Genomic DNA, 24,601 nt, shown 5'->3' with positions numbered 1-24,601 from the left:
GGTGTTTTATTGTTCTCCAGGCCTGCTTGACTGGGCCTTAAGGATTTTGTTGCCACACGTCCTGCAGTATTGGCCTTAAAATTCTCCTTACTGTGGTGAAATGATGTGCTGTGTGGAGTTTTCCAGGAGAAACTGGGATGGTGTGTCTGTAGATTTGAGTTCAATTACAATTATAAGTTTGATAATAGAGAACTTTGCCAGTATAGCACACTCTGGTCAGGACAGATGTTTCCAAACTTGGGGATCAATTTGAGTGGGAGCTTTAGGGGGTCCTTGCCAGAGTTAGTTAAATTGTCTTAATGTATGCTCAATTATGCAGGTAGGGAAATCTCAGTAAGTTCATTCTGTTCATCAGGATGTATTTTCAGAATCAACTTTTTTGGCATTTCCTTGATGCATGCTTGGATGACCAACCATGAATCGAGACATCAAGCCCACCAATGCACTGGTCTTGTATGTTAAGCAAGTTCAAAAGCAGTAAAGGACTTGCTGTGTCCCATATGGCTTGGAAGTCAAATGTCAAAACTGGGAGTAACATCACTCCAGAGTTGGGCATTTTACTGAAAACCAAGGATTAACCTGATTTCTTTTACTGCTTAGCGAGGCATAGATAATATAGTTGCAACACACTGAAGGATAGAGCCTAGTCAATGCTGTACTGTATAGATTAAAGCTTTTACAGTTTTACTACTCTTTATGTACACTGCCAATCTTGGGGTTGGGGTTGGTGGGGGATCTCTGACTTTAAAGTTTCAGTTGAAGATTCTTACTGAGAACTTTAATATTAAACTTCCTACTTCAGCTATTTGTTGCAACTTGTCTTCTCCTCTTATGTGCCAGATGGTGGAGTTAAACTTCTCACCCATGGGGGTGGGCCTAGGTGCCTAATGCACTGGTTTTGTGAAATCAGTGATAATAGCAAGTTTATTAATGCAGCACTTTTAATTTTTTGATTTAGACTGTGTTTCACATTGTTATTAGATTCCATTCCTACTTGACGTTTACAGCTAGGGGGCGGGGTTTGGGAAGGGGCTTGTGGTAAGGTAGTACCATGAGTAAAGGTATGTGCACTTTTAGTCAGTACCTAGGAAGAAAAGTGGGCGTGTACTGATGCAGGACAAGGAGAATCACCTCTGGGGCTGTGCGGTGTATGGAGCACAGAGGCTGTAGCTAGCTTACCGGAGATTTCGCTTTTTTGCTATTACAGCGTAATAACAAGAGAGATCGTATGAGACTTTAAGTTAAGTTTTGAGATCCCTCTGCGCTTTGGAGACCTCTGCTGTACCGTCGCTCGAGGCGCGCTGACGTCGCCGCCCGGCGTGACGTGTGTTCCTGTGACGCGCAGAAATTTTAAACTCTCGTCCTTCTCAGTGATGGCGGCTTCGTTTCGCTCTCTCCCCGCAAGCAGTAACAACAAATGGTACTTCACCCGGCAGCAGATCGACAACAGCCCATCTCGGCGAGCTGGACTTGATCCCGACAAGGAGCTCTCATACAGACAACAGGCGGCGAACCTGCTCCAGGACATGGGACAGCGGCTCAATGTGTATCCTTTTGTCGTGAGCTCTTGTTAGCTCTCTAACTTTAGCTTCTCTCCCGAGCCGGCTCGGGGAAGGAGTGTGGCTGGTGTTTGTTAGTTTGTTGTTGTCTTTTGTTCGACGGTTTCACGTTTGTTTTTGTCTTGCACGTCTGTTTAACGCTGTGGAATTTGGTTTTACAAGGTGTACGTGAGCTTACAAGCGTTACGCGATAGCGGCGTAGTGGGCTAACCCTTGGGCCGCAGAGGCCTGTGTAGTCGGCGGCCTCCAGGACGTTAGCATGTTAGCGTTAGCTTCACCACTGGTAAATATCAACGAATAAACGCAAATTAGAAGGACAGTGGGCCACCTTTAGACATATAGTATTGTAGAATGTTTCAGAAAGTGTTTTAGATGTGTTAGTTTTAGAAAACATCGCTTTGTGTGTTATCAAGAGTTTTATCCCAGCTAGCCTGTGGCTAAAGTGTTGTTTAACTTTGTTATTCCGTGGCTGCTACGATAACAGGCTTATCAACATTAACTTTTACACCTAATTAGCAATATTAGACCTATAGTTATCCTTATAACTATTTTATAATTATTTTATTTCACACGTATACCGACGATTCCAGCCCATTTTCAAAGTATGCAGTCATTACAGATGTTATGTAATTTGCTCCCACTGTTTACCTTTTTTCCTTAACTGCCATGTATCAGCTCTCAACTTACAATTAATACAGCCATTGTGTACATGCATCGCTTCTACATGATCCAGTCCTTCACCAGATTTCACAGAAATGTAAGTAATGCTTTTCTTGCTTCTTAATGCTTTCTCTTGCTTCTTAATGTGAATCATTTTTTTAAATCTCCACTGCCCCTTTCCAGGTCATCGCACCCGCTGCTCTGTTCCTGGCAGCAAAGGTAGAGGAGCAGCCTCGAAAGCTGGAGCATGTCATCAAGGTGGCCCATGCCTGCCTCAATCCTCAGGAGCCTTCACCAGATATTCGCAGTGATGTAAGTATTGTACTGCAATTGTCCGAGGGAGGTTTTTTTTGAAGCAGAAAAAAAAATTCTTACAATAAGGCAAATGGCAATCTTCTTGCATGTAATCTGAGAACATTTACTCTGTCACGTATTTGTTCTGAGCTGTTAAGGCTGCTTGATTACATGGGTTGAGAGAGTAAAAGGCAAAATACACCTTAGCCTGTGTAGGTTTTGAGTCATGCAGGCAATGTGATGTCTAGCAGTTGTAAAACTCGAGCATCTGTACTTGCTATGTAGCTTTCACTTTTCATCACTTATATCTGAGGCTTCTTCAACAAACATGTATGCCAGAAAGCCTTTCAGACAAATGGTCAGAAATTCTCGGCCACATAACGTGTACAGTTGCTCTTGTTTTTCAACAATTGGCGGCCTCCCAGTGAGTAACGTGCCTGTCCTCTCAACCTCAGGCCTACCTGCAACAAGCCCAAGACCTGGTCATTCTTGAGAGCATAATTCTCCAGACCTTGGGTAAGTTTGGAAGGAAGAACTGGGTCCCTTGAATTCCCCCCCCAGAGAACAAGAATAGTTAACATGTTTTACTTCAATTCACAGTTTGCAGTAAGCAGCACTGGAAGTGATATTTATGCTTCAAAACTGAATCACCCACTTTTACATTTCCTTTTTCAGCTTTTTCATTTTTATCAGCCCTAACTTTTGACATTTTACCTTTTTCACCTGTGTGTTTTTAAGACATTTAAAGAGGGAGCCTCAAAACAACTTTTTTCCCCTTCTTACATGCCATTAATTTTTATTTTTTTTTCATATTCAGGTGTTGACATTTTCATGTTGTCCAGGATGTTTTCCCATGAAAAGTGACACTCCACTCAACTCTGACTCCCCACCACTTGATTTTTAACACAATGCAAATTTTCTGGTTTTCAGCGGCTTTGTTAATGTTATCTTTGCCAGTGGGAAGTGGATTTGTATTCCATATGGATTATAAGTATAAATTGATTTTGCATTTCTTTTATTAATGTCTACCTACATTTTCTTCTCTTTCTATTACAGCTTTTGAAATCACCATCGATCATCCTCATACACATGTTGTCAAATGCACTCAGCTTGTCAGGGGTGAGCATCATTTTTATGGTTTTGCTCAATTTTATCTTCAAGTTTTTGCTGTGTCTATAAATTTTTTCTCTCTTTGTTCTGCTGTTGTTCCAGCAAGCAAGGATTTGGCCCAAACATCATACTTTATGGCCACCAACAGGTATGCTCAGAGTTCACCCATAGTTCTCTCTCACACATGCACGCACACACACACACACGCACAGGGTTGTGTCTTTCTTATGTGAATGCTAGGTATTCACCAAAGTTTGTGTGTGGTTTGTTAAAGCTCAATACACTGATTTTCTGTTTTCTCTTTCCCTGTTTGCTTTTTTTCTTGGACGTATCATGCCATATAGCCTGCACTTGACAACGTTCTGCCTGCAGTATAGTCCGCCTGTTGTAGCCTGTGTGTGCATCCACCTCGCCTGCAAATGGTCCAACTGGGAGATCCCCGTGTCTACAGATGGCAAACACTGGTGGGAGTATGTTGACCCTACAGTTACCCTCGAGCTGCTGGACGGTATGTGCAATAAATGCTCTTTAAGAAAAAAATGTTTAGATAATAAAAGGGCTGATTTGACTCTTTTTTTTTTTTTTTCTTCTTCTTTTTTTTTTTTTCCTCTTCCAGAACTTACACACGAGTTCCTGCAAATCCTGGAGAAAACACCCAGCCGACTGAAGCGAATTCGCAACTGGAAGGTACAACACAAATTTAGCTGCTTCTTTTTGTTATTAAAATTTCCTGATTCAATGTGGACATTGACTTACTTTTTTCTTCTTCTAGGCTGGCGGACAGACACCAAAAGCCAAGCCAAAAGTCCAGGAGGAGGGTGACCAGAGGGACACCATGATCAGCATGATTTCCATGGCTTCATCAGAGAGTACTGTGGCAGGCCTGATGAGCCTCTCTGCTCCACCTTCTGCCTCCTCTTCCTCATCAGTGGGCGACAAGGACACGAATGCTTCTGGCAGTGCTCAGACTTGGAGTGGTAAAGGTCAAGGTGGATCTGAGCAGCAGTCACAGCAACCACAGCAGCAGCCTAACCATGAGGTCCACGCCCCAGCTAAGGTGTCGCTGAGTGAGTACCGTGCCAAGAATGCTGACGTCCTGGCTGCCCAAAAAAGAAAGTTGGAGAACATGGAGGCCAGCGTAAAAAGAGATTATGCCAATGCAGCTCAGGCCCTCATTGGCCAGCAACAGAGGAAGGAGAAGCAGCAGCATCACCATCATCCACCCAGCGCTTCCTCTGACATGTCCAACCCATCACCCATTATTCTTAAAATCCCCTTGGAGAAGGAGAGGCATGACTCTCTAAAAATGCGCTTCCCAGTTGCTGGAGGATCAGGAGGAAGCAGTGGACACAGCAGCAGTGGTCGAGGCCAGGATCCAGACATCAAAGTCAAAATCCGAGTGCCTGACAAGCAGAGGGGGACTTCAGGAGAGGATGGCAAAAGCAGGGACAAACACAGGGAGCGTTCTAACCACCACCACCATTATCATCACTCTCACCACCACCATTCCTCTTCCAGTAGTGCCTCGCTTTCTTCTTCACACAAACATTCATCTAGTTCCAGCGGCACGCTGGGAAGCAGCAAAAAAGTACCAAGTGACTCCTCTAGAACAAGCTCCTCATCCTCGTCTTCATCCTCGTCTGCCTCACGCAAGAGGACACACTCCCAGGATCCTTCAGCAGGATCTCACCCACCCTCCAAAGTGAGCAAGTCTAGGAATCCCTACCAGTTACCTCCCCTGTCTTCCTCCTCCGGACAAATTTTGGGGCACGGTTCTGACATTCTTCCATCTCTGGGACTCCCCCACCACCAAGGAAGCTATTCGCATTCCAAAAGCGACAAAACTGACACTAATGGTCACAGTTCAGCTGGCGGAGCCCAGTCCAACGAGTACCAGGACACTTTTGAGATGCTAAACTCACTGCTGAGTGCACAGGGTGTGCAGCCGTCCCAGCAGTCTATGTTTGACTACAGATCTCAGTATGGTGATTATCGGTACTCGAGCAGCTCCAGAGGAAACAACCCTAGGCCCCCTCCCCTGCCCACGGAGCCGCCTCCCCCACTGCCGCCTTTGCCCAAATAAGTTTCTAATCAGGAAACCACATTATGTACATTTTACTTGACATCCTGATCATCTTGTTACATAAAGTGTTGTATGATATTTTCCAGCCACCCAACATTTTATAGTCTTCAGTGTGACAGCAGAGAAATGTACTGGGGGTAACAAAGGATTTTATGGCGTACTCATGGGGCAATAATGGGACTTGCAAAATGTGAGACAAAAAGAATCATGGGAAAGTGTAGATAGTGTTTTGTTTTTTCTTTTTGAAAAATTCAAATGATATGTGACAAGAAGACGGGAATTAGAGGATGTCAATGTGTTTGGAAAAGTTTCCATGACATACCTGGTTGGTCTTCTTACTGATTCTTTTTATAATGTTTTTATAGGGTGTTATTTATTGATCAAATGATTTTAAAAAAGAAAAAAGGTCCCCTTTTTCTACCTTTTTTTAGGATTAAACCTCTGTTCTTTTGGAACAGATGGTCATTTCTTTAAGACTGTACAGCCTAGTTAGAGTGCATGTCTCCAAAGCCATCTTTTTGATATATTTTTTACTTTATTTCATTTTTCCCTTTTTTTTTTTTTCTGTGAGCCATAAAAATGGCTTCATCCCTTATGTATATGTTATATTTGCTGTGCTATTTGGTGATTTGAGGAAAAAATGTAAAAAAAAATGTTTAAAACAAACATTGGAACCTTTATATTTGCAAATTTGCAAAAAAAAAAGGATGTAAATTAGGAAAAGCTTGTACTTTTCACTTTAAGTTTTTAAGTCTTGCAGTCATTGTTTTAAATGGTTGTAAAATATTCATATTTGGTTCTTGAATGGATACACTAAGTTCATAGCAAGAACATTCATCTGTTCACAAACGGTTGAAACATCTGTGCGCTTTGGTCACAATGAAGGAAATGCCAACAAAAAGAGCATCTATCTAGACTATTTCTCTTTCCTTATTGTTTTTCCTCAGGAGTTCATTTTTTGGGGTGATCACAGGTAAATGCAAAGACAAAGAAATAAGCATCATATATGGAAATGTATAATTTTCAGAAGACAAGAAATTATGTCAGGAAAAACTTTTTCCCAGATTTGCTAGACCCGAATAAGCACAGTATACAGAGTTTTAACACAGTATAAAAGTTAATAGCTCATCTGTTTTTATCTAATTGTGGGGATGTTTTAAAAGTGTAAACCCTAGTGTAGCTGTCACTTCACTCTGGTCTGATTTAATCATGTTAAACTTGTCTTTCGAGTGCATTCCTCTAAACTAAATTGGTGGATATTTAACTTTGGTTTGTTTTATTATCTGCCCACATGCCATCATTCATCATAAAAACATGTTTGCATGTTTTCTGTGGTTGTACAGAATCATATGTGACCAGCAGGTTATTTATATACCTCCACTTCTTGAGCATGAAGGCCAATACCCAGATTTTGTTGGCAAGATAAGCAGGTTATTGCCTATTCATAAAACTTAATTGTTTAGGATTCGTGCTCTTATTTTACAGTAATGTAGCACAGCAAATCAGCCGTCCAGCTGTATATTTTACCCCCTTCATATATTTGAAAATGTGCTTGAAAAGAGAAGCTTCTTGCTCATGCAGCAGAGGTTTTATTATTCTTGGTTGTAACAGGGAAACAGTAAATGCACTGAATATTTATCTCGGTAGGTTTGCCTACAATGCAATTGACAAAGTGTTACGTGTATAATGGTTAGACTAATAGATTTTCTGGTGTGAAATTGCCACTGTTTTTGAAACATTTTGTTTAATCTGGGCAAAGCTTCCATTTTAAGTATTACCATTTTGTTGTGAACAAGCCACAAAAAGGACACATTTCATATTAAAACCCATATGTAAGAAAAAACGGACGACACTCATGCAACCTAACAATGCAAAAATCATATAGCTACAATAAATTTCATGTGTTTTCATGTCTTGGTGTTTTCAGTGACACTCAGGTCTGAAAAAGAAAAAGTTTTGAGATTTTTTTTTTCCCGTTTAAAATATGTGAACACTGTTCTTTTTTTGATATAATGTGGTTGCTTTATTCTCAAAGTCAATAAAATATTTTAAGAAAGTGCTGCTTTTTGGCTCATCAGTAACAATGCATTTTATAGGTGAACATTAAACTCTACAAATAATGTTAATGTTAATCTATGCCAGGGGTGTCAAATGTGGTCTAGGAGCTTGATCTGCCCTGAAAGAAGATACAGTTTTACCCATTATATTTTGCAAAAAAATTATGTTTGAGGGTTAATACAGGCATTGTAGAGCAACTGATGGAATTGCACTTACTCTACTTGATATATCATAATTTTGTAAATGCATGGTGTGTCAAAGTTTTACATTTGAATGTTTCAAAATATACTTTTATTTTCTTCTATTTTTAAAAGATCAAGTTGTGTTCTAAAGAGTTCGAGGCTAAAGAGTTCGAGGCCCTGGTCTATGATAAAATGTGTAAATACATTGGGTGGCTGCCACTTTGAATGGCAACTGGATTGGCCAATGGGCTACCTCACTCCGGCGCTCTGGCTAATCGGATCTCTGGGTGGGTGGGGTTACTTATTGTAAGCGGCGGCTGTGGCAGTTAACAGGGAATGCAGGAAAATCGACGTAACAGTGTTCTTCGGGAGCTCACGCTAGCTCGGATGTCCGAGACAAAGGTAGGGGGCCGCAAATAGAAATTAGCGATATGTTCATATTCTGGCATACAATCACGTTGGCGTTATGGAGGAATGCGGCAATTTTGTGGCACCGACTTGCTATCTTCGCTGCAAAATGAGAAAATTAGCATTTAGCTGCCGTTAGCAGCAATTGATCAAAGATGGCGACTGCCGTCTTAACTGTTAAAGTGACGCAGTAAGGAGAGGCGGGCTGAAGCTCGGTGTGGCGCCCGGTTAGAGTTTATCCATTAACGCAGAGTTTGTCTCCTCGATTTATATCTGAATTAAAAGGAAATGCCGTTCTCTGTTACATTAATGCGACCTTTGTTACTCTTTATTACTTATTACAATTGCCTTTAGGTTGTATGCGTAACATTTTTAAGCTTTTACTGACGTTAATAACGACCATCTGACGTCGCCCGTCAGTAAATCAATAACATTATTTTTATACAGCTTTATTTAGATTTAAGTACTTATAGTGATTTGGTCTATGACCCCTTATGTGCATATTTTCAATATACTTTTTTTTTTTCTATTTTGGTTATTTGGAATCAAAAGGCGAAAAACCACGAGTATCTATCCTGCCCATTTAAGTACAGTGTAATTCAGAAAACCATTTTAAACCTTTCTGACACGGTATGTTATCCTGCTGGAAGCCGCCATCAGAAGATGAGTGTTCTGGTCATAAAGGGTTGAACATTGTCAGAATCGGGTATGCTGTGGGGTTTTAACAAAGTGTGGGTAGAACGACCATTACACCGGCACCACCAGCCTGAACTTGTCATACAACATAGGATGGAGCTTCATGTTGTTTACATCAGATCCTGGCCTTTCAGTATATATTAAATTGACCAGACATTGCTTTTCCAATCCCTTCCTGCTTGCTTTAGCTTACAGGAGTATCATCGTCCAGTCTTCTGCTACTATAACCCATCTGGTTTAAGATTTGACATGCTGTGGTCTTCTGCATACCTTGATTAAACAAGTGGTTATCTGAGTTTCTGTTGCCTTCCTATCGGCTCAGTGCAGTCTAGCCGTCCTCTTCTAATTTCTTTCTATTGACATGTTGCTGCTCACTAGACGTTTTCTCTTTCATACTGTTCTATATAAACCCTAGAGTTGGATCTGTGTGACCCATCTTTGATCTCTAGATCAGCAGTTTCTGAAATACCAGCCTGTTGGTCACCAAAAATAGTAGTTTGAATAAAAATACATTAAAGAAGCCAACATTATTCCAACATTCAAGCAAATGTTTTTATAGGAATTCTTGCTGTTATTCATGCATGCAGCCATACAAACATTTGGTGTGAACAGGAAAAAAATATTTTTTTTTGTTATTACATTTACATACAGGCTTGAAATGAACAGGATACGGATTCATGTTTTGCCCTCAAGTCGGAACCGGGTGACCCAGACACCCCGACCTCAGGAGCCACAGGCCTGCTCCTTCACCCAGCGGCCCTGCTCTCAGCCACGACTTGAAGGCTTGGAATTCTGCATCAAACACATCTTGGAGGACAAGAATGCGCCTTACAAACAGTGCAGCTACGTCTCTGCCAAGAACGGGAAGCGGTGTCCCAATGCCGCACCAAAGGCAGAGAGGAAAGACGGGTGGGTGGAAGGTCTAAATCAGCCATTAACAATCGTTAAAAACAAATTAAATCTCATCATTATCTGCTGTGAATCTCATTAATGGGAACTTAATCCCAAGAGAAGGGGGAATGTAAATAAACTCATCAGTACCACGCAGCCTCCTAATTTCAATTTGAATGTCTGTTCTGTAGAGTGACCTTCTGTGCGGAGCACGCTCGCAGGAATGCCATGGCTCTTCGAGCTCAAATGAGAAAGGCGTCTTCTGGTCCGTCACCGGAGGCCCTGCTGTCTCAACTTAGTGGGTACAGCCGAGCAGAGTCACACAGCGTTGATGGAGGACGCTCTGAAGCCAGCCGCATTCTAGGTAATGGCTACTTTTTGACTTGGAAATAGTAATTTGGGTGCATGTGGGTTAAGCTGATGTAGTTGTACAGACTGTTTGTTGTTTTATTAGTTTTATTGGTTGGGTTATTTGGTACACTTGTGAAAAGATTAAAAAGTTTATAGCTTTCATTCATTAGTTGTAGAGCAGGGCGACATGACCAAAATATTTATCACGATATACATTTGAAAATTTGCAATAACGATATAACTGACGATATAATTGACACTAGACAAAATACTTTACAAGTCGCCGGCACGCTTTTTCCTCCATATGCGTATGAAAACAAAGGCACTGCGCATGCACGTTTTACCCATGTTCTATCGCGATTTTTCATTTTCTTATCATTGCCCGACATTATACCGGTATTACCGCAAACGGTATGATATGGCCCAGCCCTAATTAGTTGTTCTTTAAATGTTGTAAAATACTGATTCATTTCCTGTTGTACGAGTACACAAAGTTCAAACTAAAGACATCCATCTTTTTGCAAACATCTGTCTGTAGTGGTCACAGTGAAAGAGTTATTTTGTTTTATTAGATGTTTTTTCCTTGTCGTTTAATTCCCGTCATAGCTAAATGTCAAGAAAAAGTAATGAAATTTATCTATGAAAATGTATCATTTTTAGCAGTGCCTATTACCAGACAAGTCGTATTTAAATTGTAGCAAGAGAAATAACTAGCATCAATGATGTTAAGAGTGTCAGAGGACTCTTAAATGCACACGTTTGTGTGGGTGATGTTAAACATTACTTAAACTGTCAGATAAAAATACCACTAATTCCTCCCTCTTGCTAGATGAGGACAGTCTGAGTGAGGAAGAGCAGGGGCCGTTGGTATTGGACCAGACGTGGAGAGGAGATCCGGACAGCGAGGCTGACAGCATCGATAGTGATCACGAGGATCCTCTGAAGTAAGCTCTTAAGATTTTCTTCTCAACCCACATTGTGTAGTTTGAATAAGAATCTGTAGTTAAAGATAGAAGGCTTAGGCCATGTCCACACTTATACGTTTTTGCTTGAAAATGCATCTTTTCTCTCCGTTTTGGCCTTCAGTTCACACTGAGACGGCGTTTTTGGTTTGAAAACACTCTCCAAAGTGGGTAAATTTGAAAACGCCGCATGTGCCTCGGTGTGTGAACAGCGAAAAAGGAGGATTTTGAAAACAATGTGACCAGTTCAACTAAGATGGCAGATGACATTGTGCAGCAGTTGTTTTGTTAGCTTTCAATTTTGACAGCCCTATTAAAGATTAACATCAGTCTGTAAGTCTGTACATGCTCCAGATAAAACTCGACACCTTTCCTCAACATTTTGCTGCAACTTTTCAAAGAGCCGGAAAATAAATAAATGGCAGACGGAAGTGATGCAGTTCAATTGTCTTACCGTATTTTCACGACTATAAGGCGCATTAAAGTCTTAATTTTCTTCAAAATGTGCGGCGCGCCCTATAGTGCAGTACGCCCTGTGTGTGTGTTGTTGTAAGGGGGGCGTAGTAGAGAACACCATGAGAACGCTAAAGGGGGGAGTGTGGGTGTTGATTGTATATAAAAGAACGGGTATGTGCGTTATGCAGAACATCGTTGTTTTAACAACCCTGAAAATGGCAAAGAGACATGCTTCTGAAGCACAGTTTAAACTGAAGGGCATCAGCTACGCGGAGGAACATGGAAATCGAGCAGCCGCGAAAGAATTTAAGATTAATGAATCAATGGTTCGCAAGTGGAGGAAGCTGGAAAACGAGCTCCGACAGGTCAAGAAGACGCAGCTGAGTTTCTGCGGACATTAGGCGAGGTGGCCCAAGTTGGAGGAAAGACTCGAGCAGTGGATCATCGAGCAAAGAACGAGTGGGAGAAGCGTTTCGACGGTCACCATTCGACTAAAAACAGTAACGCTAGCAGAAAAAATAAAAATTGAACATTTCCAAGGAGGTCCGTCTTGGTGCTTTCGTTTCATGAAATGGTGCCATTTTTCCATCCGGACCAGGACTACGGTAGCGCAGCAACTTCCAGCGGATTATATTGAAAAGCTGGCCATCTTCCGCTCCTACTGCAGCAAACACATCCAGCCCAGCCACATCACTAACATGGACGAGGTGCCGCTCACTTTCGAAATCCCCGTGAGTCACACTGTGGAGAAGAAGGGGACCAGCATGGTAGCGATACGCACAACGGGGTACGAAAGGTCTTCTTTTACTGTTGTGCTTGGCTGCCATGCTAATGGACAGAAACTGCTGCCTATGGTGATTTTTAAGAGAAAGACTTTGCCTAAAGAGAAGTTTCCAGCAGGAGTCATCATTAAGGTAAATGAAAAGGGCTGGATGGATGAGGAAATGATGAAAGAGTGGCTGAGGGAGGTGTATGTAAGGAGTTTTTTCCACGCATCACCATCGCTGTTGATCTGTGACTCTATGCATGCCCATCTCACAGCCGATGTGAAAAAACAAGTAAAGCAAATGAACTGTGAGCTTGCTGTTATTCCGGGAGGCCTGACAAAGGAACTCCAACCGCTGGACATCGGTGTGAACCGGCCGTTCAAAGTAAGGCTGCGAGCGGCGTGGGAGTGATGGATGACCGATGGAGACCACAGTTTCACTAAGAGTGGAAGGCAGCGCCGGGCGAGTTACGCCACAGTTTGCGAATGGATTGTAGATGCTTGGGCTAACATGTCTGCTGACACTGTTGTTCGAGCTTTCGCAAAAGCCGGCATCATTTCCGAGGAGCCGCACGGCACGGAAAGTGACTGACAGTGAAGAAAGTGAACCTGGCATGTTTGATGGAGATTTAGTTCAATTCAGAAACAGAGGATGAGGACTTCAATGGGTTTGATTGATGACGATTACCGGCAAAATAATGTGAATACCAAACTCAGTTTTGCTCCCGCTCTATTTTTAAATACGCACACTTGTATGCTTGTGTCTGTTGTTGTTGAAAGGCGGACGTAGTAGAGGACACCATGAGAACGTTAAAGGGGAAAGTGTGGGCGTAGATTGTATATAAAACCCGCGCCCTATGTGTGTGTTAAATACAGTAATGGCACACATAACTGAGACTGCGCCTTTTAGTACGGTGCGTCTTATGGTCGTGAAAATACGGTCTTTTTCACGCAAGCGCAGTATATGAACGTAGCGTTTTCAGTGTGGATGAAAACGGTGGTGTGGACGCGCAGCATTTTTAGACAAAAACACGTTTTTCAATTTAGTGTAGACGTAGCCTTAGCTCTTATCTGAATTAAAAAGCAGTTTCACTGGAATGTGAGCTACAGAGTTAAAAGTGTAATCACTTTCAGAAAATATGGAGTGCTTTGTAGCCTTTTATTTTAAAGATGTTCCCTAGGCTTCTGGTATTGCTTAAGAACAGGTTGTGGCAGCTCGAAGTAAAGCACGAGTTTAAGATTTCACTTCAGGCAATATGAAGTGAAGTAAAGCATACACAGCATAGATATATATCCCATTTTGTAATGATCGAAAGCCTTGAATTGGTATCTTTTAAACTGGGGCGTCGAGCTCATTTTTGTTTACTTCAAAGCACAACTATGGACAAGGGTTGGTAACTGGCAATTATTGTGCAGCACATCAATTTCATGCTTTGTTTTTGAATTATAAGTCATCCTTGTCGAATTGAAATGAATAAATGTCTTGTGGGTTCGAAGTGTTGTCTGTTGAAAATTTTGAATTTTCTACAATTTTCACACACCTAGTAAGGGGCAAGTTCTGCCCCCCCGGCCAAATATTTGCCAACCCTATATAAATAATGATTAAATTAGTTGGTTATCTTTGATATAACATAAATTCTGAACAGAGTTTGATTTGCTTTTTACATTCTTCTTTTTGCTAAAAATTAAAAAAAAAAGTAGTTAATATGCAAACCTACAAAGGCTCGAATCGTGTTTATTGACAAGCTGTTAGTGATGACTCTGACTTAATAACTTAATACCTCTGACTTAATACCTGAGCTCATCCAGTGGCACAACATAATGTTGTATGTTGATTTAAGAATTACTTATCTTAGTCTTAAATTGTTAGACACTGAGTAGTTTAATGTTTTGAAACTCAATGGACATTAGATTTTCAATGCTATGTGTTGGCAGACACGCAGGAGTGTACACTGCAGAAGAAGTGGCGCTAATCACTCGAGAAAAACTTATCAGACTCCAGTCCCTCTATATTGATCAGTTCAAACGCCTGCAGCACCTGCTGAAAGAGAAGAAGCGCAGATACCTGCACAACCGCAAAATGGAGCATGAAGCTATAGGTAATCATAGGACAAATTTATGCTTTTACTGCTCACTCCTCTTAATTCTGAGTGACACAAACCTTTTAATGTTGATTACAGGTACCAGCCTCCTGACAGGGCCTGAAGGTCTTTCCATGAAGGAGAGGGAGAACCTGAAGAAGCTTAAAGCTCTGCGTCGATACCGCCGCCGGTACGGGGTGGAGGCCCTGCTGCACCGGCAGCTGAGGGAAAGGAGGCAGGCTGTGACAGAAGGAGGCCCTCAGGTGCTAACTTGAATTGATACTGAGTTTAAAGAAATCTGTACATTTTCTTTACTTATATTCTCTGACAGTTGTGTCATAGAGGGATAATTAAAAAAACGTAAACTGTTTATGATTACGTTTTACTTCATTATCTAATGTTTGTTTGTTATTTCTGTTGTAGCCACACACAAGAACAGTGAGTGAAAAATGCATCTCCTTCATGGAGGGAACCCGATGTACCAATCCCTGCCTGCCTATGGCCCGACACTGTGTCTCACGTATCCTCTGATGGGTTTAATAGTGTGACTAAATAATCTCTGAATGAAAGATGATGGGTGGAATACTCATCATAGCATCACGTATGATATGAATTTTTCAAAACCAGCTTAACAGCGGTGAACAGACTGTCCTCTATTGCCAATCGGTGGGTTTAAATGTAAAATATATAGTGTATTGAGAGGGGGACTGTACCAACTGTACACATTTCCCACTCACAATTAATCAAATGACCAATGTACATTGATATAAGATCATGTTAAATGATGCACAGCCAAATTTAACAGGGTAAACATTGTAAAACACAATTTTATATGATTGAAATAAGCTATTGCTATTGTTGTTGTTGTTATACTAGTAACTACTCAGATACAAAATTTAATGCCAAAGGGCATATTGGGTGATGCTAGCTAGTGTAATATTCTCTTAACAGCTGGGAGCGGCTTTGTGGCTTCATTCAAGAATGGTTACCAGAGATAAAGAGTTGAGTGCAGAGATGCTCCACAGTGAAAAGAGGAGCTGTGTTTGAAGACGTGTCATGAAATGAGACTCTCTTTGCTTAATTTCCGCTCGTATTGCTTCTGTGCTGGACATTAACACTAGGCTGATCTCATTCGGCTCCTCATAATGCACCAGGAAAGGTTTGATGAGACAAAGGTAAGCTGTTAGCTAACAGGTGTTAGCTTTGACTAAGTTTGAATGGAGTGTGTTTTAAAGCTCTGTTCTGCTCAATGAATGAGCCAGATGTAGACTGATCTGCTCTCTGCGGATTTCTACACTCTTCAGTTATGTTTCTCATTTCGGCCCTCCTCCCCTTGGCCCCAATCAAGACCAGCAGCTTGTAGTAGCTGTTCGTTTCAACGGGAGCCTAGATAAACACCTTCCTGTGGTCTGTTGATTTGTTTCTCAGAAAACAAAGGAGCTAATCAATTCAGTTGGAAGGAACAAAATCTTTCTTAACCTACTTTGACAAGCGTAACGTTTCATGTTTTTCAGTCTTGCATTGTAGTTCTCGCAGTGTGAGAATAACATATTTCCTTTATTGAATATTAAGAATTTTGTTCTTCCAATAGCCAGTTTAGTTTGATTAAGCTGAACCCAGACATGAGAATTTTATCATTAACATGCTCTACAAAACCATAAAGGCATCACTTTAATGCAACAAGGAGGTTTATCAAGCTTTCTAAATATTTCTAAGATATTTCTTTTTTGTTTGTTTTTTTGTTTTTTAATCGGGAACAATATTTGAGAAATCCAGATGAATACAAACTGTGATTTTTGAAGGCAGTTGTCTCACTGTCATATACTTACAATGAAATGGTGTTAGAGAATGAAAATGGGCCGACTGTAGGTGCTGGATGCTGATGGGTGACATTTGAAAGCCAATTAGAAATCGGTGAAAGTGTTGGACAACAGAGGGCCTCCAGAAAAGCATCAGTGCAGCTTGCCATTAATTCTCTGCAACTCTTACCCTTTAATTCGTTTTTTGGTATTCTCTCTCTTTTCTTATCTTTTTTTTTTCTCTGTTTGATCATCAAATTTTCCTTGACAGCCACATGCTCAGATATTTACCAGGACAGCAACCAGGTCCTTTTTAAAATGTGTCCGGGGTTAAAAGATGTTCCATGTGATCGTACTGTGCACATGGGTCAGTCAGACGACCCCCGCTGCCCGCTTCACCTCACCCTGCCTCCGCCCATGTACCAGCCCGAGCAGGAGGCTCCACCACAGGAGGAGTTCACCCCTATGAGCAAAGACATGTACCTGAGTGCGGCAGAGCTTCAGCCCACAGAAAACCTCCCTCTTGAGTTCAGCGATGTACGTAGAAATGACAGTCACCTACCAACCTCTTCTCTTTAATACACATATCACGTTCCACATAATTCCTCTTGTGAAAGCTGAGTATCAGTCTGAATGTGTTTTTCCACAAGCTGTTGTAAAGTTTCCACCACAGCAGGGGATAGTGTGCCGAGTCATGCTGCTGTAGTATGTCTGAGCATGGCCTGTTTTTTTTTGTTTGTTTGTTTGTTTTGTTTTTTTGCTCTGTGTCCTGGAGTAGAGTATGTTTCGGTTTAATGAGGTTGCTGGTCTTCACACTTATTTTAAATGCATTACTGAGCAGAAAAGTACAAACAACAAAAGCTACAGAAAGTTACAAATTGCAGCAGACGAAAGGCTTTTACTTGAGCAAGTTATTTTTACAACTGAAGTTACCCAGTTATGTTTTCTTTATCATCTGTGTGTGATGACACCTGTGCTCTTCTCTGAGTGCTGACTGATCTTTCAGGGGAATGTTGCAGGGTTTGGTAACACCATAATGCCAAGCGTAAACTGATGTAATTGTGTGACAGTGTCACTGATGACCTGCAAATTGACAAGTGTGATCACTCTAAAAAATTAAAATTTTGGCAAGAGGCAGGGTACATCCTGGACAGGTTACCAGTCTGTCGCAGGGCTACCACAAAACCAAATGGTTGTCTGCATCTATGGGCAATTAAGAATCACCCCACTAACTGCACGTCTTTGGGCTGTGGGAGGAATCCAAAGGGAACACACGCAAACACGGGGAGAACATGCAAACTCCACACAGACACCTCCCTGGTCTGATATTGGAATTTATCTCAGGACAGAATGCTAACCACTGTGTCACTGTGCGAGCCCACAAATTTTCAATGGGACAATATCTGTTTAATAATTTAAAAAAAAAATAATAAAAAAGCTGAGAAGTAAGTTGCTTTATGGTAGGAAACATTTTATGAGTTTTAACCCCCTTGGAAGATCCTTAAAAATCCTAACACATTTTACCCTAATGACAAAAAAACTTCACCCTCCAAAAAAAATACTGTAAAACTATTACATAGGAATATTTCTTCCACTTTAATGACTATTATAAAACTACTTCAGTCTGAAATATACATTTCAAATATTAATTATATTTAATTATGTATTCTGGATTTTAACCCTTTAAAGGAGAGGGAGTCTGGCTCAAGTGGGGCAGAGGTTGCAAGTGGACAGACTGTTACATGTGCAGCAGGTTACAATGATTCAGTAAAGCAGCATCTTAAATGCTGGTACGGTTTGCCCACTCAGGTTTTTCCTCACTTTGAATGGGCCGTTTGTGGGTTATTACCAACATAGGCACTGTTTGTCTGCATATAAAGGGACATATAAGCTTCTATGTTATCCTTCTGTTAACAGATCCATTAATATTGGTCTCAGGTTGAGTCAGATGAAACAAATGGCTATGAAAGCAAGCAAAAACAAATGCACACGGAGGGATTTCTATAAATATACCATCAAAAATTGCCTCCAATAGCAATTTTGGGCATCTCTGTTTTGCAGGACCTGGATGTGGAAGGGGACGGCATGCAGGGTCCTCCGTCCCCTCTGCAGTTTGACACAGCCCTGGCCCTGGAGGACCAAACCATCAGAGCCATAGCTGAGGCCCCGATGGACATCCTGACTGGCGAGGACCCAGACCAGGACCTTGACACCTCAGGGCAGGAACTCTCAGAGAGAGATGTGGACGCCATCATGAACAACCAGGTTAACTCTCAATCAGGGGTTTTGTCGTCGTGAATATCTTATTGTGGCAGGTAACATTGATGCACTCAATTCAAACTGTACTGTGTTGAAAACATTTTCAGGTTGATCACAGGAAAAAAGAATGAAACTCAAAGGTTAGGGTTGATTTTAGTTTATTAATGAATTTATTTATTTATTTGTTCTCTATCTCAGACGTACCTTTAGGAGCTTTTATCGAGGATGCAGTCTCCTTTATGAAATTAACCTGTTTTATGTCCATCGTCTTCATATGAGTGAACAGTGTTGAAGAAAAACACTGTTTTTGTGCTAAGATTTTTATTAATTGACATGATTTGACTTAATTTATGAACACCTTTGAACAAATACAAAGGATACAAATAACAAATAATCATGATTACAGGTGTATTCTATGGCATGTGTTGTGTCATAGCTGTATTCTCTTCAAAAGAGAGAGAGAGAAATTCATGAGTCTTAAAAAAATTAAAATATATCCATAAAATCTTGCCTCAGTTAAGAAAAAGGGGGGGGGGGGGGCATTCACCACAAAAAATAAACTTCATATAAACAAACATGCAATAAACAGGCGTATTTGTGACTGCCCCCAAGTGGCTATAGACTGCTACAACATGTACATGTTGGTCTGCAAAGACCTTTAGACCTCTGCTGGTCAAATTCAGTCTGTGAAGCTGTGGTTCACAAAGTGGCCCACAGACCATAACATTTACTTTACATACTAAGATGCAGCCGCCCAGGACAACATCAATAGCAAATTTTTCCAGTTTCAGTAGTACCCTCTAACATTTCCTGAGAGCAAATGTATTCAAGAATCATAGCTGCTCTCACTAAAGAATAAACTAAATAGAGGCAAAACAATTACAGTCCTTGGAACAGACTCATTACAGGCTTTACCTGCAGCTGGGTTTCTCCTGCTACAAAAAAGGCCTTTGTGCAGTCACTACAAGCCTAAGCTCAACTTATCTGCATACGGTGGAGGCAATGAGATTTGTGCATTTTCCATCAACACAAATGCACTTTCAGCTGGACTAAATTAAATCCTCTTAACTAAAACCTTTTTTCTAACACTTAACACAAAATTACAGACCTTACCTCGTGTCAGACTGCCTACTCAGTCTGTCATAGACATGTTTGTAAATAAGAGCAGCATTTATAATATTTCCATATGCATCAGGTTAGGAATGTAACAGCCTCTCTGCAGGCTGTCCTGTGCTGCCAGGGAATTTGATGTTGTATTTCTTCTCTGCCCCTCAGTCTGTCACTCTAGATTTTGCACTCTGTCATCAAAACTTTGAAAGCTGTGGTGTAAAGAAAATATGAAGTGAGATGTTCAGTGGGGTTAAGAGAATCACTGAACCCTTTTAAAAGAAGCTTTTGTACCGTGCTGCCGGCCCTTTACACAAACAGATGATCTGAACCAGCAGTAAATGTGCTTTATCTTTGTTCTTCCACTCAGGTGGTGTCAGAGGCAGTCGGAGGTGAGGAAGACACGACTGACAATTCGCCCCAAGACCTCGACTCTGCTGCAGCCGACGCTCCCAGATGAACCAGCATTTCAAAGAACTGTCACTGCTACTCGTTTATAATACAGCCCACATTAGGTACTAAAGTACTCAGAGGCTCCTACTGAGGCTGAAAGCTGGAGTAGGCGACATGTTTTTGGAATCAATGGGCAGAAATTCCATAATAACCTTTCAGCATATTGTACTTCATGTGGGGAACTAGACTCCTGGTTTCATACTAAAGAAACTCCAGCCTGAGATGAGACGTCGCCCAGTGTGAGGCCGTTTCAGGTGAGTCGTGAAGGTGCAGGGAAAGGTCAGCTGAGAGGGAAGCGTTTGGATCAGAAATGTCAGCTGGACATGTTAAAGGAATGCAGGGAGAAAACTGAAGTTTCGGGTAAAATGTTACACTGTGCAGTTTCAGTTATAAACATCATTGTAATGTGCCTCACTTTTTCTGCTCCTACTGCCTGGTTTGAAATAAAGATGAGGAAAGAAATGGGGTTTTAGGTAACTTTGTTTCTGATCGGCATGTTTTCCACCACTGCAGCAGAAAACACATTTCCATAAAACTTTAAAGCAACTGCAAACTTTCTCCCATTATTACACTTTAACACATTCTGTTGTTGCATATGCCCTTGTAGCCAGTATTTACGGAAATACTTGATGTAATTTTTATTGTCTGCTAAGGTGGTTTTGTGTTTCAGTTTGTTTGAGCGACCAGTCGTCTCATTTTATGCGGGACAGCAAACCTTTTCATCTCCCACATTTATCTCCCACATTTTCATTGGTTGTAGTTTCAAATAAATAAAAAGTACAGGACATGTGTGCTGATCTGCAAATGCTTCACTGCTTAGATTTAAAGTTGATTCCTGCAGAAAAGCAGTTAATAGCTTCAGCTGTTACTGCGGGAGAAAAGGGAACCTTGAATAAAGACAATATATGGTTATAAAAGTTGTTTTATGCTTATGATCAACAACAAACCTTTAACAGATGTAGTTTGTGCTTTCACACATTGTTAAGAAACCTTCATCTGGCTTTGGATAACAGGAACCATTGGAAGGATTCTGTAATTTACTCCCTCTGTGAGTACTAAAGATTTGGTGCAGTTTAGTGCATGTTTGTCAAGTGCACATGAGGAAAATTTGGAGCTGAAGTCATTTCACACCCATGTTTGTTTATTCTCCAGCTGTTCTGTTCCTCTGCACCTCCATTCAAACACCAGTAAACGCAGGCTGTATTGTAAAGCGTTCGAGCATGTTTCAGTTCCACATAGACGAGTCCAGATTTGCACTTAAGCCTGAGGTCACCTTCAGAGAAATAGCTGTTTGAGGCCTCTAGTCCAGTTTTCGCTCCATACACTCACCCTACCGCTTTTTGTCATGCGGTTGTATTATTTCTAGTTGTTTGGGTTAAATTGCCTTGAAGCCTGAGTGCTGTATCAGGTTTTCAGCTGTTTGTGTGTTAACTTTAAAAATGTCACTCTTTCAAACACAAATTATTTTCTGATGGATTTCTTGGTCGTGTCCATATCGGTGGTGCCTGCAGGAGTATTTTAAGGCACGGCAAACCACACATACGGGGAAGATTTTTTTAAGTATATAGCGAAGTTATGTTTGGCAACGTGGGACAGCCTCCGAGAGAAGGGAAAAAAAGTGGGGCGGGTAATGAAATTTCATACAATGACATCACTTTTCCTCCAACCCAAACACTTAAACGGCGAGCAAGAGGAGGAGAGCGGCCGCTGCTGGGGGAGCAGGACACCGCCGCAAAAATGAGCCCAAGGTAGAGATTTTAAAGAAAAGAAGAAAAAATATATTTTTTATCTTTACCGGACATGGCAACACAGCGGCAGTTTCCATCCAAATGAGGTGAGTTTTTAAAAAACGGTAAAAACGCCGTTTCATGTGCTGAAATGCTCGGCTTGCCGATGGGTTCGCAGGAATACCGACACTGATCCGTTTGCATGCGCTTCATTGTTTTAACATCACCGGGAATGTAAAGGTTGCGCCGATTCACAGCTGAAAATGTTGCTTTGCTGCTGCGGGCTGCTTCAGCCTTAAACGCTGCGGCGTTTTTCCTGCGTTTTCTTCGTTTGTGGGAGAAACGCAAGGGCGTAACAGCGCGCTTACCCGTGGCGGAGGGGACCCATTTCGGCGCAGGGTTTGGGTTTGAAGGGCCTGTCCCCAAGAAAAGGGGCCAAAAAAGAAGGATAAACCTGGAGGCTTTCCCAAGCTCAGATCTGATTTGGTTCAGCTGCGTTACGCGAGAGCTGAAATACATCCTGTCGCCGTTTGAGCCTCGAAAACCTGAAAAGGGAACATGGAAAAGGAACTGTCATCCGAGTCCTGTAAGTGCGGCTCGTTTTTCATTTGTCATCTCGCAGCGATGCAGAGAAAAGGCAGTTTATGATGGGAATAAGCTGCGCTTCATTAGTGTGGGCTTTGTCAGAGATTCAGGCTGTGAGTGGAGGCTGACGCTGCACAAACCAGAGGGTTTAAATCAAGAATAAATCAGCCTCACAGTGATGTTCGTGAATGAATTAATGTGTCTGCAGCATGGATGCGAGGAGGGATGAGCCACCCTTTTTTATATCATGTGAAGTTCAGATCATTTTTAAGAAGGAGAGCTGTTGGTTTGATTATTTTACCAGCCTAATTGAGCTCCAGTTCCTCTAAAAATATGACTTTCACCGTGCAGACTAGAGGAATTTAACTTCAGCTTGTCTGCGCTGACCTCCAGTCTGAATTGATATGTGTGCATGTATGAATATGATGAGTTTGAGTCCCGCTTAACAACAGGATGCGCAATGCCAAGCAGTCAGTCTTTAATAGGGAGATATTTTCGTGTTCCACAGGTCATTTTATCATTTTTAAACACTTAGCCAAAGTTCAGGACTCGCTGTGTCTAATTAAAAATAATTAAATCATTTCTTTTACACCAGGGGAAAAAGACAATCCCCACATTTCAGTGATTGTAATCAGTCAACTAATCCTCGCAGATCTGCTTGTTTAGGAGAAGTCTGAAAATGTTTTGAGGAATTAAAAGTGATAATTTTCGGAATAAGTGCATTTAAAACAGGTTAAACATTGCAATAGTTGGTAGTTGTGCTGATAAAATGAAAATGCAACCATTCTGGTCATAAACTGAAGATATGAAAAGTCACACAGGGGTGGATAACCTTTCTCTAATTAACACATGAAACAAACAGAAATGCCATATTTTCATCAGATCTTCTGACGTTTGATGTTTGCCTGCTGCTTTCTGAATTAAACATGACATTCGCAGAAGTCGAACCTTCATGAATCTGCATTTGATTTTGCAGATTTGGTGAAAACTTTTGATAATTTTGGTTAGGCTATTGTTAGTCTATAGATAACAAGAACGGTGATGTTTTTTGTCTTTGTTTCTTTGTCTGTTTACAACTTTTAAAAAGAAAAATAATCTAGTCATCTGGAAAATATCATTGCCCTTGTTGGCTTTCATAATCCAACTGTCAACAAACTGATTTTCATCAACATGGCATTAAACCAGTGCAGGGTTTATTTTCATTACAACAGTTTTATTTAGAAAATATTAGAAAATGACGTATAACTGGCAACAGTAGCTATCCTACTCAGACTATATGTTAAAGCTGGACATAGCTTCCGTGTAATCTATACTACAGTTACAGTAGGGATAACAGTGGTTAGAGACCGCGGCACGATCTTGCTGCCTTTGAAATGGTTGCTCCAAAGATGGGCACCGGGTCAGCGGCCCCTCGCATTCAGTCGCCATCTTAAATAAAGCTCATTTTTTGAATAGAATGGGGACAAGTTTCAGTTGCATGCAGTCTTTTAGTGATAGTACATCAATTAACTGTGCAAAGCAAAGCAGCAAAAATCACAAGTGTCTCAATCTGTCGAAATGTCGTCTACAAAGCTTCCAGGTGGCCTCTGTACAACCAGCTGGTCAGTACAACTTCCTCCCTCTTCACAAGGTTGTTGCCACTCTAACGGCAACTTGTGGAGTGCCAATGACTGCACTTCCTGAAATCACAATTTGAAGCTTCCTCTCAAAAATGCTCTCATGTTAAAACCTTATAGAAGAAATAAAGTTGGTCTCTATGGACAGTTTTTCGCACTCCGTAGCAACACCATGGGCTGAACTGTTTTATAACTTACCTGTATGGATACTGGAGTCTGGGGCGTGGCTCCTTGGAGATGACTGGTGTCTGCTAGGTTTGTGCTCGCATACATTGGAGCTCACTGTGATGCAAAACATCCAATAAGTTTGTGATTCGATTTAGGTGAGTGAAATTCTGGTATTTTATCAGTAGTTGGCAGATATGTGAATGCAGCTAATATGAAATCAGTGGATGATTCCCCAGTGGGACACCTGGACTTTATCGGATGTATCGGTGAAGCTTCGAGTTTTTGGCTGTCACCGTTTCAGCTTTATGGAACTAGACGTGATGCATACAT

At 41.3% G+C, this 24,601-nt stretch overlaps 3 protein-coding genes and 1 non-coding gene across 7 annotated transcripts in view; all 4 read left to right on the top strand.

The window, feature by feature from the left end:
* The first annotated feature begins 1,322 nt into the window (after positions 1 to 1,322).
* Positions 1,323 to 7,762, top strand: ccnt1 (cyclin T1). 2 transcript variants are annotated; one of them, XM_085144602.1, is made up of 9 exons: positions 1,323 to 1,546; positions 2,235 to 2,316; positions 2,403 to 2,531; positions 2,969 to 3,029; positions 3,570 to 3,632; positions 3,726 to 3,771; positions 3,968 to 4,131; positions 4,240 to 4,310; positions 4,396 to 7,762. In XM_085144602.1, exons 1-9 carry the CDS (start codon positions 1,374 to 1,376, stop codon positions 5,704 to 5,706), a joined length of 2,100 nt encoding a protein of 699 aa, XP_085000728.1. In that variant the 5' UTR covers positions 1,323 to 1,373; the 3' UTR covers positions 5,707 to 7,762. The 2 variants fall into 2 exon arrangements, with proteins under 2 accessions (XP_085000728.1, XP_085000726.1); XM_085144600.1 differs by having other exon boundaries at positions 3,717 to 3,771.
* A 465-nt stretch (positions 7,763 to 8,227) lies between these two features.
* kansl2 (KAT8 regulatory NSL complex subunit 2) lies at positions 8,228 to 20,637 on the top strand. Of its 2 annotated transcripts, none has more exons than XM_085144605.1 (10): positions 8,228 to 8,348; positions 9,702 to 9,959; positions 10,133 to 10,305; positions 11,122 to 11,236; positions 14,412 to 14,575; positions 14,657 to 14,820; positions 14,981 to 15,077; positions 16,640 to 16,893; positions 18,418 to 18,671; positions 20,093 to 20,637. In XM_085144605.1, the coding sequence occupies exons 2-9, from the start codon at positions 9,709 to 9,711 to the stop codon at positions 18,652 to 18,654; spliced, it is 1,455 nt and encodes a 484-aa protein (XP_085000731.1). In that variant the 5' UTR covers positions 8,228 to 8,348; positions 9,702 to 9,708; the 3' UTR covers positions 18,655 to 18,671; positions 20,093 to 20,637. The 2 variants fall into 2 exon arrangements, with proteins under 2 accessions (XP_085000731.1, XP_085000730.1); XM_085144604.1 differs by having other exon boundaries at positions 8,229 to 8,348; positions 18,418 to 18,621.
* Positions 15,891 to 16,025, top strand: LOC146494202 (small nucleolar RNA SNORA2/SNORA34 family). The gene has a single exon (XR_014871747.1). It is a non-coding gene; the product is annotated as a small nucleolar RNA SNORA2/SNORA34 family (small nucleolar RNA).
* Positions 20,638 to 21,077: 440 nt separating the features above from the next.
* nckap5l (NCK-associated protein 5-like) overlaps positions 21,078 to 24,601 on the top strand; it is a 65,848-nt gene continuing 62,324 nt past the window's right edge. The window contains exon 1 of one of the 2 annotated variants that reach the window (XM_085144597.1): positions 21,078 to 22,009. Coding sequence is in view for 1 of the 2 variants with exons in the window: in XM_085144595.1 (XP_085000721.1) it covers positions 22,461 to 22,488 (28 nt within the window). In the remaining variant the exon portion in view is untranslated. Of the gene's footprint in view, positions 22,489 to 24,601 lie in introns of both variants that reach the window. The other variant, XM_085144595.1, reaches the window with a different exon arrangement.

This window comes from Neolamprologus multifasciatus, chromosome 20 (genome assembly GCF_963576455.1).
Source record: "Neolamprologus multifasciatus chromosome 20, fNeoMul1.2, whole genome shotgun sequence".
NCBI lineage: Eukaryota > Metazoa > Chordata > Actinopteri > Cichliformes > Cichlidae > Neolamprologus > Neolamprologus multifasciatus.
Note: the sequence above shows the minus strand (reverse complement) of the source record. Positions and strands in the feature narration are given on the sequence as shown.

Excerpts from the sequence above, each read along its gene's own strand:
- ccnt1 (XM_085144600.1), top strand. The coding sequence starts at position 1,374 with ATGGCGGCTTCGTTTCGCTCTCTCCCCGCAAGCAGTAACAACAAATGG. Across the intron at positions 2,317-2,402 it reads TCACCAGATTTCACAGAAAT|GTCATCGCACCCGCTGCTCT; the intron begins GTAAGTAATGCT and ends GCCCCTTTCCAG. Across the intron at positions 3,633-3,716 it reads ATGCACTCAGCTTGTCAGGG|TTGTTCCAGCAAGCAAGGAT; the intron begins GTGAGCATCATT and ends TTTGTTCTGCTG.
- kansl2 (XM_085144604.1), top strand. The coding sequence starts at position 9,709 with ATGAACAGGATACGGATTCATGTTTTGCCCTCAAGTCGGAACCGGGTG. Across the intron at positions 9,960-10,132 it reads AAGGCAGAGAGGAAAGACGG|AGTGACCTTCTGTGCGGAGC; the intron begins GTGGGTGGAAGG and ends TCTGTTCTGTAG. Across the intron at positions 14,821-14,980 it reads TGACAGAAGGAGGCCCTCAG|CCACACACAAGAACAGTGAG; the intron begins GTGCTAACTTGA and ends TTTCTGTTGTAG.